At 40.9% G+C, this 17,190-nt stretch overlaps 1 protein-coding gene across 1 annotated transcript in view; it reads left to right on the forward strand.

The window, feature by feature from the left end:
* The first annotated feature begins 1,649 nt into the window (after positions 1-1,649).
* E2F7 (E2F transcription factor 7) overlaps positions 1,650-17,190 on the forward strand; it is a 36,744-nt gene continuing 21,203 nt past the window's right edge. Inside the window, exons 1-4 of the mRNA XM_004676504.1 lie at positions 1,650-1,690; positions 2,367-2,459; positions 10,232-10,507; positions 15,713-15,878. Coding sequence (XP_004676561.1) covers positions 2,367-2,459; positions 10,232-10,507; positions 15,713-15,878 — 535 coding nt within the window. The 5' untranslated portion in view covers positions 1,650-1,690. The remainder of the gene's footprint in view (positions 1,691-2,366; positions 2,460-10,231; positions 10,508-15,712; positions 15,879-17,190) is intronic.

A 17,190-nucleotide genomic window follows, 5' to 3' on the forward strand; every position in this document is an offset into this window, starting at 1 on the left:
CTAGAAAGAGTGGGGAGCAGAACAGGCAAATTGACAAAGCACACTGCTGAGGGGGGCAGCCGGCGGGTCCGGGCGGGTCAGGAGAGGTCTGCATGGCCATGTGGGTCACCTGCCACCAGGGATTGAACTCATGCTGAAGTGGCTTTAGCTTCTGAGTGCTGTGCTTTAACCCACTGCACCACTAGGGAGGGCCCATGTAGACATTCTTTTAAGAAAAGGCTGACTTAAATTCCAAAAGCAGGATATCCTACAAAATGACTGAGCACTATTCCTCAAACCTGTCAAAGTCATCAAAAAATGCATAAAGTATGAGAAACCCTACTGCCAAAAGGAGTCTCAGGACACATGCGGATTCAATGACAAGTGATAACCCTGAACAGAAAGGATAGTAGGTAAAAATTAAAGAAAACGAATAAAATGATGGCATTAGTTAAAAATAATTTTATCAATACTGGTTCACTGATTTCAACAAAAATACTTTGTAAAGTGCTAATAAGTGAAAATGAGGGTCGGATGTATGGAAATTCTGTTATCTTCTCATTAGTCTGTAAATATTAAACTACCCAAAAAGCCTGTTAACACACAGTCATAACAGCCGTCTCTATCAACATTCATATTTTACATGAGAAATGAAGCTGGAGGAAGTGAAACATTTCATACAAATCAGCAATGTTCAGGAAATTCTCTAGACGGTTTCCCAGCATGCCAGTCCCTATTGCAAAAACGCCTATTAATATTATTTAACAAGACTTTTCCTTTCTTCCCAATTATTGGCGATGTTCTGTAAAGGGAACACCACCACGAAACCTTTCCAGATAAGTTTAAAAAAAAAAGCAATGAAAAGACAAAACAGCTGGTTCTGCAGCCCAGTTTCCAGGGCTAACTGGCGTGCCATCTGCTCGCAGCCTACAGTGGTAACCATGGTTCACGTGTCACACCAGCGATCGGTGTTAGGAAGTTTGTCCCAACAAGCCTGGACAACTTCGCCGCCGCGCAGGTTGGGGGGGAGGGGGCGGCGGCGGCAGCATCCAGGGTGCGTGGATCGTTTTTCCAAACTCCATCTGCTTTCCCCAGCCCTGGCGGTGCCCGCGGTCTCCCGGCGCGGCCAACCCAGAGGACCTGAGCTCGTCTTTTATGCATAACAAAAGAGCCCTCCTCCGCCTCCTCCCACTGCCCCGCGCCGCCCCCACCTAGGCTTCCCGCGGCCGCCAAGGGCCCGCGTCCCCGGCAGGAATTGGCTCCGGGTCCGCGAGGTTTCCAGGTACCCGGAAGGGAGGGGGGGCCCGAGGCGGCAACAATTGGGCGGGTGCGGCCGAAACGCGCGGCCAGGAGCGCCAAGACTTGGAGGGGCGGCGAGCTCGGACCTCGCCGCCCCACGATTGGCCGGGTCCGCTCCGTCGGCCGCCGCTGATTGGTGGATTCTCAAATTCGGTCTCAAGGCGCCAGAGGAGGTGTTTTAGCGAGGACCGAGATCGGGGCTGGAGTCACGCTCAGTGAGGTCGGGACGCTGGCGCAGCCTGCTAGCCTAGGGGTCCCCCCCTAGCACTAGACGCTCGGCACAGGGATCTGCACGCCTTCTTTGCCCCACCCGATGTCGCCGCCCGGATGCTGATCGCCTCGCCCTGGTGATCCCACGCTGGTGTGGGCTGTGGAGGTCCCGGAGGCAGGAAACCTCCTTAGCAAAGCGGGAGTAAGTAGCGTGCGGCACAGGCGCCGGCGGAGAGGCGGGAATTGGGGGGAAAGGGGACCCCTCCCTCCCTTGCTGCCTGTCTACCATCTCTGCCATCCTGGGCTGGAGGGGAGTTTTGCTTCTATTTCTCCCTGTGTCCGGTCAGTAGAGGGGACTTGCCCTTCGACACGATTGGGGGGTTCATTGAAGGGTTTATCCTTGGGGGGCTTCTCGGAGGCCCGGGACGGGGCTGCGCCAAGTGCTGGGTGGGTTTGGTCTAGCGATCAGGTTTCCTTCTATCCTGATTCAAAACCCCCTCAATGCCGAATTCCTTCCAGTTCTTTGCGCCAAAACTAACTGACCTAGGAGACCCAGTAGTTACTGACAAATTTGCCCTACACATCCTGACTTGGTAACTTAATTTTGCTCTGTTTTCTGCCCCCCGCCCCCATTTACTAATTTTGTTGAATATTTTCCTCTCTCCAGGCTTTCAGTAATTATGCTAAACACATTTTAAGTGTTTATGTTCATTCATATGTGTTTTAGGGAGAGCTGGGGGTGACTACACTCCTAGTAAATTGCCAGGGTTTAGGGAGGGGGAAGTTCATGTTCAAGAGCAAGAAAAAGATATTGTTGTTGCTAGAGAAGAAAACAGCCAATTGTAAAATCATATTCTAATGTAAAGTGTGCATTGCAGATGGAGGTAAATTGTTTAACACTAAAAGACCTGATCAACCCCAGGCAACCCAGAATAGATTGTGCAGTTGAGGATGGGGATAATGCACAAAAGGTAAGCACCCTTACATACTTTCAACTCTTCTTTATGATGGTGGTGTCTAAACTAGTAAACTGTTCCATAAACTTAATTAATTAATTTTGATGAACATTACAGAACATTAAATACTTTCAACTCTCTTTATGATGGTGGTGGCTAAAGGAGTAAACTGTTCCATAAACTTAATTAGTTTATGGAATGTCATAGATGTATTTTTATGAAACAGAGGCATCTAAAGCCATACTGTTCATGTTTCAGTCATTTGAGGCTAGGTTTGATGTAATAATGCTGGATTTACATGAATCAAAGATATGTTGAACGCTGCAATCAGAAGTGTATAACACTTACAGTTGAGAGTGGAATTACGTAATAATTTTTAGGAATGTTAAACCTCAATTCCCAGGAAAGGACACTCTTTTTCTGTAAGTGCTCAGTTATTAAAATCCTACAAAATGTTCTGGTCACCAATGAACCAGCTCCCAGAGGTTGCTCCATTCACCCATGAGCATGGCCTGCGAGACTCCCCTAGAGGGAGATAAAGACCTTAAGACAACCAGCACAGTCTGAATATTTTACAGTGCAGTGATATGGTTAGTCTTGCACTGAGTCATCCTCTCTCTTTTTTGTGATTTTAAGAATATGGTTTTATCTTTGTGAAACATTCAAAGGAAACTTGGCCCAAGCAATGTCTAAACTACCACAGAACCCACCTCAGCAGTTGCACTCTCCAGCCACTGCCCTACTGGAAAGGTGAAATAACCTGCTAGTAGTAAATGTCTAAGCATTTTTGGCAGAGGCAAGTAGATATAACAAACCGATTAGAAACTTTAAATACCAATCTGTGCTTAGCAGCTTCCTTGGTCCCTGAACTTACCTTACATTTATGCTCTTACTTTTAGTGTTAGCATCAACGAAGAAACTGCCTGTTTGTAAACACCTGTTGTATGACCTTTGAAGAACACTTGACAGCTTTTAATTTTGGATAGGACTGATTTTATGCTTTCCATGTAGGGTTTTTTCTTTTCCCTAACATTGAATTCATTTTTGTTAAGGAAGGGAGTAGACTAGAACATTCTAGTTTTAAAGATGACTTTTGAAGAAATTACCTTGTGGGGATGAAAATACCTGACTTTTAAAATATATAGTCAGAGTTTTATCTTTAGGTGTGTCAGAACAAAACTTTTTGTTTTCTTTTGTAATCTGGATAGAACAACCTTGAAAGAATGTGTATACATTTATGTAAAACCTAAGTCAGCGTCTACTTCTTTCCTTATGGGTCAATGGCTTTTTATCAAGTGCCTTCAAAAAGGGTGCTTCTACTATAGCTAGCATTAGTAAGTGCTGTATTCAGCTGAGCTTTCACGTTTTAATGGGTATGGAGAGAAAAGCAAATAACTCAAAAAAGATTGGATACGTGGTTAAAATATTTGAAATACCGCATATAAGTACCGCATGGCTTATTTCACCTCATAGAGAAGGCAAAGGAGGAGAGCAGAGATAGTAGGTGGGACTTCAGTGTCTTACATTGCTGTGAAGTAAGGAAAGGAGAACATAGGATTTGGAGTCAGAGAAATTGGGGTTTGAGTCTTACTCTTCCATTTAATGACTGTATAATCTTAGACATACATATTTACTCAGTTTTTCAACAACTGTACCACAGGCTGGGGCTTCGGTGGTTTAACAAGTCTCCTAACCTCTCTAAGCCTGTTTTTTCCTACCATATATTAGAGCTAATAAATAGCGTTTCCCTTGGTTTTTATAAAGCACTCAGTAACAGATAACTACTGTTCACACCATGCTCAATTGAACTAACAGCCCAAAGATGAGTATGATGCAGGCCCTGCTCTGAGAACACCAAGAGATGTTCAGGATCTCAGATGTAAAGCAAACCAACTATACTATGATTCAGTGCGTGCTCTGGTAGGGAGAACCAGAGATAAGATAGCTCGCGAGCACTGTTTCCGTGGCAGAAATATCTTGATTCCCCACCATCCTGGGATGCCTAGGGTGGCAAGCTGGGACAAGGAGGGAGATAGCCCTTCTCTCCCTGCCCCAGTTACTGCTTCACCAGCTCTGGAGCCAGCAAAACAGAGAAGGAAAAAATAAATTCATGGGGAGTTCTTAAAGCATCAGGAAGTTTTTCATAGTAGAAGCCAATAGGCAAAGGATATTTCACATTTAACTTATGAGAAAAAAACGAGGATGTTGGAGGAAGAAAAAACATGAGATGTGAGGATATAAGAAATGTTTGAAATATACAGAGTGGCCAGAAATAGAGTTGTGACTTACTGTTTCTTGAAGCTCTTTGAGGGATACCTGGAACATTGCCCTGTGAATCAATTGGCATTTAGAGGTTTTTCCTTGATTGTCTTTACTTGGTTCAAGATCTCTAAGTACTATCTATTATGCATGTATCTTCTTACCACTCAGGAGAAACTTACTGTAAATATGAAGGAGTTTTCATATCCATTACCCAAATTTGCTGTGTCCTGTTTGGGATTATAAATAAAACTCTCCTCTTAAGTTTTTTACATTGCATTTGGGGATGAAGAAAGTAGAAAGTGATGATTTGCAATTAAACAATCAGGATTTAGCTGTTGGGAAAGCTTTTTGGAGGAGATGATACCTGAGCTACAGCTTGAAGGAATAAATGCTCAGGTGTATGTAGGTAAAGAGGATGAAAGTAGTACAGAAATAGAAATGAACATGAGTTTTCCTTGAAGGTCAATTATCTCTTTGAAGAGTAGTCGAAAAACAAAAGTTTCAAATTCAAAGGGATAAGTTCATCTTTTGTTCATTGGAGCACTATTTACAATGCCAAATCATGGAAACAACTTAAGTGCCCAAAGACAAGTGAATGGACTACATATGTGGTGAAATACTATTCAGCCATAAAAAAGATTAACCCATGCCATTTTCTACAAATGGAAATGGAACTGGAGGGGATGATGCTAACAGAAATAAGTCAGAAGGAGAAAGATAGACACACACACACTTGCATACATACATATAAAAGGATATATATATATAAAAAGGCTATATCACTTATATGTGTAATAAGAGAAACAAAACAAAGGGTCAGATAACAAACAGTTAACCCCTGCTGGCACAAGGGATTAAAGCACAGCACTATGAAGCTATCTGCAGCCACTGCAGCATGAGTTCAACCCCCAGTCCTGGAGGTGAACCACATGGCACAGTAGACCTCTCCTGTCTTGCCAACTGCTCCCCTCAGCAGTGTATTTCAGTAGATATGCCTGTTCTGGTTCCCACTTTGTCTCTAGTGAATCCTCTCACCCGCACCCCCCAACCCTCTGGCCTGCACCCCAGTTCTTATATGCATGAATAAAAAATATATCTTTAAAAAACATTCCTTTTTGAGATGTGGTACATATACACAATGGAATATTACTCGGCAACCAAAAAAAAACAACATGCCTTTTGCAGCAACATGGATGGAGTTAGAAAAGATCATGCTTAGTGAAATAAGGCAGAAAGAAAAGGAAAAATCCTGCTACCCACTCATAGCAAGATATAACGGACCAGACGAGAAAATAACAATAATAATGAACATGTATATACCAGAGATATTTTATGGGGTGGAGTGGGGGATGGGATCAAAAAACAGTAGGGGGAGGGAAATACACTGGACTATGGTGATGGCACATGGGTGATTTGGTGATGGGAAGCCCAGGGGATTACAACTGAGATGGAAAAAGGCACAAATTGATGTAAAAATAAACTATTATATTATTAAAAAATATACATTCCTTTTTGTAAGGAATCATGCTTAGTGAAATAAGCCAGAAAGAAAAAGAAAAATACTGGATGGTTTCACTCATAATAGGAGCATAAAGGACTGGGGTGTGGGGGTGTGGAAAATAATAATGAACAACTATATACCAGAGACATTTTACAGGAGTGGAGAGGGAAATGGGATCAAAAATGGGGGGGAGGAAGAAGTGCACTGGATTACGGTGATGGCACACGGGTGAATTAGTGATGGGAAGTCCACGGGAATTATAACTGAGATGGGAAAAGGCACAAAATGATGTAAAAACAAATTTTAAAAAATAAAAAAAAAAAATCCTTTTTTTTTTGTCCACAGAACAATGACAACTCTTGCAAATTACTCAGTCTCTCTTCAGTGAGAAAAGAGAATAATCCTACCTACTTTTTAAGGTTTTTAGAGGGATTAAGAGTAAAATATCAGAAGTCTCCAGAAATGCCCCCTTAGGTGGCTTTATTGTTGTGCAAAGGTCAAAAGTATAATTTCACAAACCTAGATGGCACAACTTATTACACACTAGACTGTGTAGTATGTGGACTCCTGGGCTGTCATTTATGCAGTCTGTCATTGATCAAAACATCACTAGTGACACTGATTCTGTACCTGTGAAGTATAGGTGAATAACTATTTATGTGCAAAAGACAGCTAGTTCCCTTATTTGGAAATTGATGGAAGATCCTAGCCACAAACTTAGGAATTATCAACATACTAATATTTAAAGACTTGTATGTGAAACGTGGTCAATGATCTCAGAGAACAAATTGAGAGGCAGAGAGGGCTTAGGTTTATAAGAATGGGGAAAAGAGGAACTCATAAGAGGGAACAGAGAAATAGGAAGAGAACAAGACAAACAGTGGTGTCTCAGAAGTGCTGAGCATTTTCAGAGCAAAGAACATGCAGCAGTTTTAACCACTGTGGGCAGGTTGAGGGACACAGTTTGCCATTGACCTGGTAACTGAGAGGCAACTCAGTGAATTGAATTGAGGTTTGAGAATCTCCTGGGAAGTGATGGCAGCAAGGGAGAGGCTCTCTCAGTGTGGATTACTCGTTCTAGAAAGTGTACTCTGAAGGGGAAAAACAGTTGTTAGTCAATCTCTAGAAGGACACACTTCTAACATGTCTTCTTTGCCTTAATAGCGACCTAAACAATAGGTAGGGTTTCAGTGGGCAAAGCTTAGCTGTTGTCTTTAGACAAAGTGGTGTCAGCAGCAGCTTAGACATGATGAAGAGCAGAGCAGGTTGAAGAAAAGCCAGTGTGGACTACACATGCAACATGTTGGATATGCATGAGAGCACTTGGAAAGAACACATCAGAATATTGCTAAGGCCATGACAAGGCTGATGACTATGTATGTTACTTGAAGTAACCTAATCAAAGCTACTCTGAAACAGAAACAGAAGTAGAACCTAGTCCTCGTCTTATAACTATGAACTCTCTATGGATGTATACAGCATGGTCATGATACTGGTAAGATTACCAGTTATAAGGTACGTGAATGTAGCACTTCACAGCTTACAAACTGCTCTCACCTTATCTGATCTGATGCTTATAGCGGCCTTATGGCAACTAAGTCCAGGTACATTATTCCATTTGCATAGTAAAACTGGAGAACATGTCGTCTTTGCCTAGCCTATGTTCTCAAGACTCCCCTAACTGAGGAGGTGATTTCCAGGGAATTCCAACTTAGATTACCTGGCAGGCAGATCTGACTGGGAGTTTAATGTGCAAAGGGTCATTTAGGGAGTGCTTTGGGGATACACGCCTTGGAAGGGGAAGGGAAGAGACCAAAATTGGAGAGAAGAGATAGAGCTGAGTATAGTCTCAGCAGAAAGCTGACTTTAGCCTAAAGGGAGGTCTAGGATCACCCCTGGAAGTAGTTTTGAGTTAGGACAGAGGGATCAATGCTACTTCTACCAGCTCTTCAGAAATCACAGGCTTCCTGGAAGTGACCTGATCCTGATAAGTCAGCCCTCTTCAGCCAAGCCAAGAAGGGGGGTTATTACTTTCAGCAGCCAGGGGATGAGTCATTCATTGTTGAAGAGATCTGGGTGCATCCCAGTGTTTACCACACAGCCAGGCAGCCTTGCTGGAAAGTCCTGGAGATAATCTGAACCCTTTACTTGGGGATTAGGAAACTTAGACCCAAACATAAATGAAATACTTGCCCAGTATCAAAAAGATACAAAGCAGAAAAATAACCAGGATTCCAAATTCTCATTGCAGTCTCCTCCCTATTGCCTTACATAGTGTCAGAATTGTGGGGACAGACAGCTGAGTGGCCAGGCTATCACTAGACTACAGCTGACCACCTGCCCACTGGAGACCTCAAAAAACAATTTGCACGGCATTGTTTTCTCATCATGTAGAGGATCAGATACAGTCGTAACCTACCAGGTAATCTAACTCTCCTCCCACTTTCAGAGTTACTTAAATTACATTGAACTATAGATCAACATGGAGGAGGAAGCAATTGCTTCCCTCAGTAGCAAAAATGTAAGAGTTCATCTTCCCTGTAATTACAGAGACTAGGGAGGCACTTGGGAAGGAGGGTGGCGTTCTTCCACTTTAACAAGCCTAGACCACATCCTCTCCCATGAGGATACCTTTTGAAATAACTGGTAACCAAGGCATAGTCTTCTCTAACCACCTAGAAGGGCCAAAGCATTGTACTAAAAACTGAAGAGCGACACAAGAACTGCTCCCTGCTTCCTTAAGTGACCAGTTTCACTAAGGAGACAAGACACACCGCAGGATGTTGAGTAGCAGGACAGTGTGCTATAGTCTCAGAGAATGGGGAAAGGTGGAATAACTACCTTTTATTCCATGTATGTTTTATGCCAGGAACTAGTCTCACACTCCCTACGGTTTGTATTTCTATGAATGACATAGTAAAAAGGAGGAATTCGCCCACAATCACATTTGAGAGGTAGCAGAAGCAGGTAAGCTGGCCTCAGTGACAGTGCAGACCTCTTTCCCATACCCAACTCTTCATAGATGCTAGTGAACATCCGTGTCCCGCCAGATACGTTTTATTGGAGCTCTGAAAAAGACACACTTGAGTTCATATCAGTAAAACCCATTTCCCTGGATCTCATCTGAAAGTGATCGCCCAGTCTTAGATTCTTCACTTCGTGGAGTCTCTCTCGTGGTATTTCGTAGAGCTTTGATTGGCACCCAGACTGCTCCTGTTGCTTAGAGATTCTTTTCCTTTGCGTCTCCGGTCAAGTCGGCACATATCTCCAAAGATTTCACATTGCAGCTGGTTAGAGATTTATAATTCAGTGATTCGCCACCTACAACTCCAGATGTCTTCCTGGCATCTTTAGAAATCTTGACTGAGGTGTGGTTTCCGGCTCTACTTGTTCATTGGGGAGTGTGAAGAGTGAGTCAGTAGCAGAAGCTGGAGGGCAGGAACTTTGCTGTACTTGTGATCATGTCTTCCACAAAGAGCAGCCTGCAGGAATTTGGAAATTAAAATCCTGGGTAGTTTGAGAAGCATGCTTTGGAGAGATAACATTGACGGCTCCAATATAAATGTGATATTTTGTGCAGTGCTCTTACATTAATTCCTGCTACAAATTGCTGGTGAACATTATAATTGGAGACTAGAGTGGTATACTCTTCACTAGTTAGTATGAACTTGTAAATAGTGTTTTGTTTTGTTTTGTTTTTTAATGTAGCACTTAGAAGCAGTATGGTTCAATTTACTCATCATCCTCAACCATTTCAACAATCCAACAGAGAGATAACACATGACATCTTTCAGCGATGCCATAGAAAATAAGTTTAAAAGAGTAGCATATTATCATCAGTTTCTCACTGGAGCCACTCTTCAATTTCCAGGAATCTTCCTGATTTTCACTTGCCCTTTCCTGATAGTTTCCAGATATAGTCTGTTTATATTGCCACGTCTTGGTAAACAGCAGAAACAAAGTATTGTCTAAACTGATGCTAGTCTGTTCTCACTCATCCTAAAAGATCTCTTTTCTTAAATAGGAAAATATATTTGTTGATCGATCAAGGATGACCCCGAAGACTCCAATAAAAAATGAACCGATTGATTTATCGAAGCAAAAAATTTTCACTCCAGAAAGAAATCCCATCACTCCAGTGAAGCTTGTTGACAGACAGCAGGTGGAACCATGGACACCCACAGCTAACCTGAAGATGCTCATTAGTGCTGCCAGCCCAGACATCAGAGACAGGGAGAAGAAAAAGGAACTGTTCAGACCCATCGAGAACAAGGATGATGCATTTACAGATACTCTTCAGGTAAACAGGCTAAGAGCTTTTAGAGAATTTAAAAAGTTTTACTTGATTATTAAAAGGTCATTGGCTTCTCAATTTTCTAGTTACTTTTGAACCAAAAATAGTACTAATTAACCAACAGCTATATCTAACATATATTCTTTTCTTTATGGTACTCCCTTGACAGCAAATTTAAAAATGATAATTTTAAGCAATATTTTATAATTTTAATGTATTGTGTACATGAATTTTTAATCCATTTTTTAAAACGATTTATTTATTTATGCATACAGAAATGGGATATAGGCCAGAGGTGCAGGGGTGGTGAGAAGATTCACCAGAGAAAGAGAGTGGGGAGCAGAACAGGCAGACTGAAGCAGACTGCTGAGGGGAGCAGCAGGTGGGTCAGGAGAGGTCTGCCACACTCTGTGGATCGCCTCCGGGTAGGTGGGGATCGAACTCATGCAGAAGTGGCTTTAGCTTGTTAGTGCTGTGCTTTAACCCGCTGCGCCACCAGGGAGGGCCCCTTTAATCCATTTTTAAGTGCTGTTGTGAATTATAATTTTACTCGAACTTTAAGGGTACTTTTAATCTAAATATTTTCAACTTCTGAAGTTTTGTTACCCTCATATATGTTCAGTTCCTTGGTTTGGGGCTTTAGACTTAAATCATCTCTACATTACCTGACCTGGGAGAATCAGCTGCTGAATAAGTAACATAATTGCTCTCTTTTAAATAGTTAGTCAATGATTTTTAAACTCTTCTTTTAAAACTCTTCCCCAAATTTGCAAAGGAAAGTTACTAATAGATAACTGTTATTTTTCCTCCATTTGGCTGATTTTTTTAAACTATAAATATTGCCAAGTGAAGAAACTGAAAAAGAAGAAGTGAAAAGATGTCCTGTATCACAACTTGAAATTAATAGAACAAAGTGAATTGATCTGCAGTATTCTTCATTGCAGTGATATAACAGATTCTTTCATGTAACTAAATACACAGTATGAAGTTTTGAGAGTAAATCCTAAGCCAGACAATTTTCACAATTTCTCATTTTAAGCTTGAACCATTCTTTGACTTCCTTTCTGTTTTATATTTGATGTGGACAGCACAGAGACTTGGCTTCAGAGGTCTTAGGTTCAAGTCACTAGCTGGATGAGGGGAGAAATGGCTCAAGGTTTTTATATCTCTGCACTTCTGTTTACTCAACTATAAGGTAGTGTGGTACCTGCCCTGGTTCCACTAGAATTGTGTGAATCAAATCAAATCAAATTTGTTTTTTGTTGTTAATATTAGTTGTTTTTCTGTTTTCTTGATATAAATCAACAACATGAAAATCACCCAATGGGAAACTGTTAGTGACCTCTTTCACTCCTTAAGAAAGGAACATTATTGATATCTTTTTTGGAAGAACGGGTTGTTTAATTTGTCACTAAAACAATTCAATTTTTGTTTTTCTACCCAGACTTTAAGGGGTATTTTTTTTTTTTAAGATTTCTTTATTTATTCATACAGAACTGGGGTTCAAGCCAGAGATGCGGAGAGTGAGAGGATTCACCAGGGACAGAGTGGGGAGCAGAACAGGCAGATCGACTAAGTACACTGCTGAGGGGAGCAGTGGACGGGTCAGGAGAGGTCTGCCGCACCATGTAGTCACCTCCTGGGCAGGCGGGGATCGAACTCATGCAGAAGTGGCTTTTGCTTCTTAGTGCTGTGCTTTAACCCGCTGCGCCACCAGGGAGGGCCTACAAGGGTATTTTTAATTGATCAATCATGAATTATGTTCCCTTCTACCCTGAACTAAATTCCTAAAATTTGAGTGGCCTTAAAACAACCTTTGATGACTTTTTAAAATTGATTCTTTATTACCATTTGATGGAATATCTGGTTATATAAGATACATTTATCATATATGTAAGATCTTTAATCTACCTCCCAAGCCCCAAACCAGAACAGTTCTACTAATTATATTTACCTCCACCACAGACAACTTTTTACCCGAACTTATATTTTATCACTCCCTTGCCATTTTTAAATCACTGTCACACAAGTGTGTGTTCCTACATATTACCTATTTTTTTAATTTTAAGCTTTCATAAAATTAAAGCGGGTGGGTCAGGAGAGGTCTGCTAGGCCATGTGGGTCAGCTCCCTGGCCAGGGATTGAACTTGTGCTGCAGTGGCTTCGGAGAGCTTTATTTATTTTATTTTTTTTTTTTTAAAGATTTATTTATTTATGCATACAGAACTGGGGTACAGGCCAGAGGCTCAGGGGCGGCGAGAGGCTTCACCAGAGACAGAGTGGGGAGCAGAACAGGCAGATCAACGAAGTACACTGCTGAGGGGAGCAGCGGGTGGGTCAGGAGAGGTCTGCCACGCCATGTGGTCACCTCCGGGGCAGGCGGGAATCAAACTAATGCGGAAGTGGCTTTAGCTTCTCAGTGCTGTGCTTTAACCCGCTGCGCCACCAGGGAGGGCCCGCAGAGCTTTATAATGCGGTGCTTTGACCTGTTGTGCCACCAGGAAAAGCCCCTCACTTAATTTTTTTAGTCAACTACAGATCACATATACATGGTCGTCCCAAAAGACTATATCATTTAGACTTGTGTAACTGCACTCTCTAATGTTTGTACAACCACAGAATTGCCTAAGGATGTATTTCTCAGAATGTATCCTCATTCCTAAGCAACATCAAACCATACTATGATTTATTTACTCATATTCCTGTTTAAAACCATTTAGATTATTTCCAATTCAGATCAATAGGACCTATGCTTGCTCCCATCCCTAGTGTACATATCCAGGAGTTTCTCTAGGGCAGTAGCTCTCAAAGTGTGGTCCAGGGACTTTGAAGCCCCTGAGACTCTTTGAGAAGGTCCAGGAAGCCAAAACAATTTTCATAATAATATATAATAAAATGCTTGCTTTTGAACTCTGAATATACATCAGTTTTCCAGTGACTTCATGATGTGACTATTGAAACAGATAAAGAAGCAAACATGAGAATCCCGCTTTCCTCTGTTAAAGCAGACACAAAGAGATTTGAAAATTATATAAAACACTGTCGCTTTTTCACTAACTCCTTAAAGTGTCTCAGTTTTCATTTCTAATATATTAAATAATGATACATAAAACCCAGGTAAAAAGTTCTGTGAGGGGCCTCAGATATTTTTAAGAATATATAGGAATCCTGTGGCTAGAAAATTCAAGTATTGCTGTTCTTGGTTCTATACCTTGTAGTGTAAGTACATAACTATATAACTAGGTTATTATATATGTAGATGTTCGCATAATACTAAATTGCTTGTCTACGTGCTACTTGATTTCTCTAGTGCTGTGGGTGTGTATAAACACTTACAGATTCTCTCTGATGCTGGAACTTGTGGGATGTATTAATTTCTGCCAATCTAGAGGATGTGTACTTGTGTCGTGGTATTCACTTACTTTTCTTGATTACTAAGGACATTAAGTTTCCTTGCACATGCTTACTGACTTATATGCATTACCTTTCAATTTAACACTTATCTTTTCTCTTATGTTGCTCCTTGAAATTAATTTTCCCTGCACTATTTTTTCACTCTTTACTTTTCTCCCAAATTGACAATGTTACCTCTGTTATATGACCTCTTTCATTCTCTGTTCTTCTATGTATACTTTAGATTGGACTTGAATTAGAAGTGTACTGCACATACATTAATATGAGAAGAATTAATTTCCTTATGGTACTGAGTTTTCCTATTTATGAATATAATAAATTCCTACATTTTGAGATATATATGTTAGAATATTAAGCAAATAGGTGGTTTTTGTTAAGATTTGTACCTAAGAGCCTTAATTACTATTACAAATATTTTCAATTTATTATTTGTTACTATTGTATAGCTGATTTTCTAAAATAGATCATCTCTTCTTTCTAGCTACCTTGCTGAATTGTCTCATTATTTTTTTATAAGTTGATTGAGATTTTATTGAGATTTATCATATAGACAGTCAAGTGTTCTAACAGAGGGAAAGTTTTGATTTTTTTTCCCCCTTAATATCTGTGCCTCACTTTCATGTCCTCATGCACTGGGTAGGATTTACAATATGACATGTAAAAAAGGAAAAGTGAGGCCCTCCCTGCTGGCGCAGTGAGTTGGAGCACTGCACTGCGAAGCTAAACCAAACCATGGTCACTTCAAGTTCAATCCCTGGCCCTGGAGGTGACCCACATGGCACAGCAGATCTCTCCGATCTCCTCACAGCTCCCCTCAGCAGTGTACTTTGTCGATCTGCCTGTTCTGCTCCCCTCTCTGTTTCTGGTGAATCCTCTCGCCACCCCTGCACCTCTGGCCTGTGTACCCCACTTTTGTATGCATAAATAAAACTTAAAAAAAAAAGGAAAAGTGATAAGGACATCCTTATCATTTTCCTGAGCTTAAGGGAATGCTTCCAAGCTTTTTCCCTGAAGACAGATGTTTGTCCTTGGAAGTTTATGAATACATTTTATTAAAGAAGTTCTCCCTTCCTAGTTTTCAAAAGCATTCTTGAAAATCATGAATGGGTGTTAAATTTATCAAATACTTTTTCTGAAACTATTGAAATAATCATATCACTTTTCTCCTTGCATGTATTCATTAAAAAGTCTTTTATTTTTTCATACTGAAATTGAGCCCTTTTCAACTTTGGGTTGATGAAACAAGGACACTAGTTTATTGTAATTACAGTAAAAGAGAATAAGACTTAATCTGCCCTTGTTCAGTTCCATCAACATTAGTCAACTGTAAAAAATAAACAGTTCAATGATACAATGCAAGCCAGCACATCTCAAGTTTTCATGTCCATAAGAATCGCCCAAGATCTTATAAAAAGACAGATTCAGACCTATCATGACTGGGATGAGTTCTGAGACTTTACATCTTTAACAAGCTCCTGGTGATGCTGGTCCGCAGTCCAGCATGTACACTAATGGCAAGAATGTAGCTGCCTATACGTGACTGCACTTTTCATTTTTAAAGCTTTTAACCAGTAGGATCAACTTAAAGTTGCAAAGGAGAACTCAGTATAGAGGAAACAATAGCTTAAACATTAAGAAAAATCAGATTTAGGTGTAGATTTTAACCAGAACCTAAGATGGCATGAATTGAGATGCCCCCCTCTGCAACCCCAATGAACTGGTTGTCCCAGTACTGCCCATTACAGTCTCTTATTTGGATGTTAACTGTGATATCTCCCTTCTGTCTGCTCTCTGTAGCTTGATGTTGGGGACAGTGCTGTGGATGAATTTGAAAAGCAAAGGCCAAGCAGAAAACAGAAAAGTTTAGGACTCCTGTGCCAGAAGTTTCTAGCTCGCTATCCAAGTTATCCCTTGTCAACTGAGAAAACTACCATCTCCCTAGATGAAGTTGCTGTCAGCCTTGGTATGTATGATCAGATTACCTGGAGTTACAGTGGGAAACTGACTCCTCATACAGAACAAAGGCTTCAGATAGCCTCTTTTGTTCAATAAAGAGTGGACCTTCCAAAAGCATGAGGACAGAGGAGCAGATAGAGCATCCTTCTGTTAGCATCAAAATCTTCATCGTTATGCAGAAGATTCCAGAGAGCCATCTAGGCCTGAGGGTCAAACAAAAAAATTGACAATGAAAATATTTTTACAAAAGACTCACATTACAAATGAACAGCTCAAGTTTTAGTTTCATCTTGTATCAGACAGACTCAAAAATAATAGGACTAGCCTGCTGTTTATTTTTAAGAATATCTCTGAGAGTTCAGAACTGATATTATTTCTGTGGATTTAAATCAAGATTTAAAGAGCAAGAGCATTATGTATGGCCCTGGTCCATGTTATTCACAGCAAGCCTATGAAACTAGAAAAAGCACATCTAGCCATAAGTCAAACAGGTAAACTTTAAAACAGAAGAATTCCTGTGTTCACATGGTGTGGGTATGTATAATGCACAGTGCTATAGGGCTGTCCATAAGCTGCTTTGGAAGAGAGACCCCTAGTGGGTTTGGATTGCAATTGGTTTCAGGATGAACATAATGTTGAAGCAGAAATCACAGTGAACTGAAGGTTTCAGGATGTGTTTCTTGAAAAGCACGGATGTTTTACATACAGAAAGAAAATGTTCCAAGATGTCAGCTAAATAGGTTTTATGATAGATTATATTTGCAATTCATTTATTAGTTCTATTTCTTCCTGTCACTCAGAGAAATGTGCCCCAATAGATGATTGTCAGTGTGGATTATTTAAACAGATGGTTTAAAAGATTTTAGTTGCTAGAAACTGAAATAATGATGAATCAGTGGGCTATGATGGAAGAAAGATTATCGGCTCAGGGTTAGTTCTGACAGCGTTGTATTTAAGACTAGCTCTCCAATCTACAAACTGTAAGAACTTTTAAAAGTCACATACCCTTTTCTTGTCTATAACAGATACAGGAATATCTACGTTACAGAAACTTAGCAAAGTTGGGGATAATGGCAATAGCATGACTAACGCAGGGCCTGGCATGGTAACTCTTAATTGTCAAGTGGAATAGTTTCTACTTGCTCTTACGAGACCTGTCGCCCTTTCCACAGGTTGTCCTGTCAGCCTCTATAGTTAGGAGAGGAGGAGTAGTGTGCTCTGATTGGGGAGCCATCCTGGAATTCAGAAGCAGAACATGGTGTTTGGCAAAGTAGCAGTGAACCAAGAAGGCGAAAGTGACCCAGGTGGGTGGAGAAGGC

This window comes from Condylura cristata, unplaced genomic scaffold (genome assembly GCF_000260355.1).
Source record: "Condylura cristata isolate star-nosed mole 26May11 unplaced genomic scaffold, ConCri1.0 scaffold00004, whole genome shotgun sequence".
Taxonomy (NCBI): domain Eukaryota; kingdom Metazoa; phylum Chordata; class Mammalia; order Eulipotyphla; family Talpidae; genus Condylura; species Condylura cristata.